Consider the following 1,617-nt stretch of genomic DNA (forward strand, 5'->3'; position numbering starts at 1 on the left):
CCTGCCCCTCATATTTACCCCCGCCTGTCTTCCATTTTATTGGCCGTCTGAATGACAACATCCGCTCCTCCCGCTCCCTGATTGGTTGATTGTACTGCCAATCAACAGCTCGGCCCCGCCCCTCACTCTCACGGTAAACAGCCCGCGGGGGATGCCGGGAGCCGCTGCGGGAATTCCCAAATCCCGAATTCCTGGGAATCCCAGGGAATTCTGCTCCCAGCACCCCCAGCACGGGGAATCCCTTTCATTCTCCCCAGACTCCACCAGAAATTCCTTTTATCGTTCCCGGAACGCCCAATAAAAACCCCTCCATGCCCCAGACACTGCTTTAATTCCTTTATTTCACCCATTCAGCACCCCCAGCGCCCCGCTGCCGCGGCGTTCCCGGGTTCACTTCTTCTCCTCGTCCTTCCTGTCGCCCCGGTGCTCCCGGTGCTCGCGGTGCGCCTGCGAGGCCAGCGAGCCCATGGCGTTGCGGATGGCCTCGTTGTTGGGATCCACCCCGGGCAGGTTCTCCAGGACGCTCTGCAGGAACTCGGGGTCCTGCATCACGTCGTAGTCGTCCTCCTCCTGCGGGGACACAGCGGCCATGACGGGGAAGTGCGGGACTGGGGATTGGCCTGGGGGATTTGGGATCATCCTGAGGGATTCGGGATCATCCTGGGGGATTCCGGATCATCCTGGGGGATTTGGGATCATCCTGGGCGATTTGGGATCATCCTGGGGGATTCCAGATCATCCTGGGGGATTCCAGATCATCCTGGGGGATTTGGGATCATCCTGGGGGATTCCAGATCATCCTGGGGGATTTGGGATCATCCTGGGGGATTTGGGATCATCCTGGGGGATTCCAGATCATCCTGGGGGATTTGGGATCATCCTGGGGGATTTGGGATCATCCTGAGGGATTCAAGATCATCCTGGGGGATTTGGGATCATCCTGGGGGATTCCAGATCATCCTGGGGGATTCCAGATCGTCCTGGGGGATTTGGGATCATCCTGGGGGATTTGGGATCATCCTGGGGGATTCCAGATCATCCTGGGGGATTTGGGATCATCCTGAGGGATTTGGGATCATCCTGGGGGATTCCAGATCATCCTGGGGGACTGGGGATCGGCTCAGAGGATTTGGGATCGGCCCAGGGGATCTGGGGTCAGCCTGGGGGAATTTAGGATCATCCAGATCCACAGGAAAACCCAGGGAATTCGGGATCGTCCTGGAGGGTTTGGGATCATCCCAATCCAGACGGGTCTAGAGGGACTGGCATTAGTGGAGTGTGCAACAGGGAATCCGTGCAATAACCAGGGCAGGATCCGGGATTTGTCCCTAAAGTCCCGAAGAAAGCAGGACAGGGAGTCCTGGAATGGTTTGGGGTGGAAGAGCCCTGAGGGTGAACTCATCCCCGACCTGGGGGTGGGATGGGATGGACGGGATGGGATGGGATGGATGGGATGGATGGGATGGGATGGGATGGGATGGATGGACAGGATGGGATGGGATGGGATGGAATGGAATGGAATGGGATGGGATGGGATGGGATTGATGGGATGGGATTGATGGGATGGATGGGATGGGACGGGATGGGATGGATGGGATGGGATGGGATGGGATGGGA

General features: G+C 58.2%; 1 protein-coding gene across 1 annotated transcript in view; it reads right to left on the reverse strand.

The window, feature by feature from the left end:
* Positions 1–321: 321 nt before the first annotated feature.
* PSMD4 (proteasome 26S subunit, non-ATPase 4) overlaps positions 322–1,617 on the reverse strand; it is a 7,932-nt gene continuing 6,636 nt past the window's right edge. The window contains exon 5 of the mRNA XM_031065543.1: positions 322–640. Coding sequence (XP_030921403.1) covers positions 391–640 — 250 coding nt within the window. The 3' untranslated portion in view covers positions 322–390. The remainder of the gene's footprint in view (positions 641–1,617) is intronic.

Source organism: Geospiza fortis, unplaced genomic scaffold (genome assembly GCF_000277835.1).
Source record: "Geospiza fortis unplaced genomic scaffold, GeoFor_1.0 scaffold427, whole genome shotgun sequence".
Classification (NCBI taxonomy): Eukaryota; Metazoa; Chordata; class Aves; order Passeriformes; family Thraupidae; genus Geospiza; species Geospiza fortis.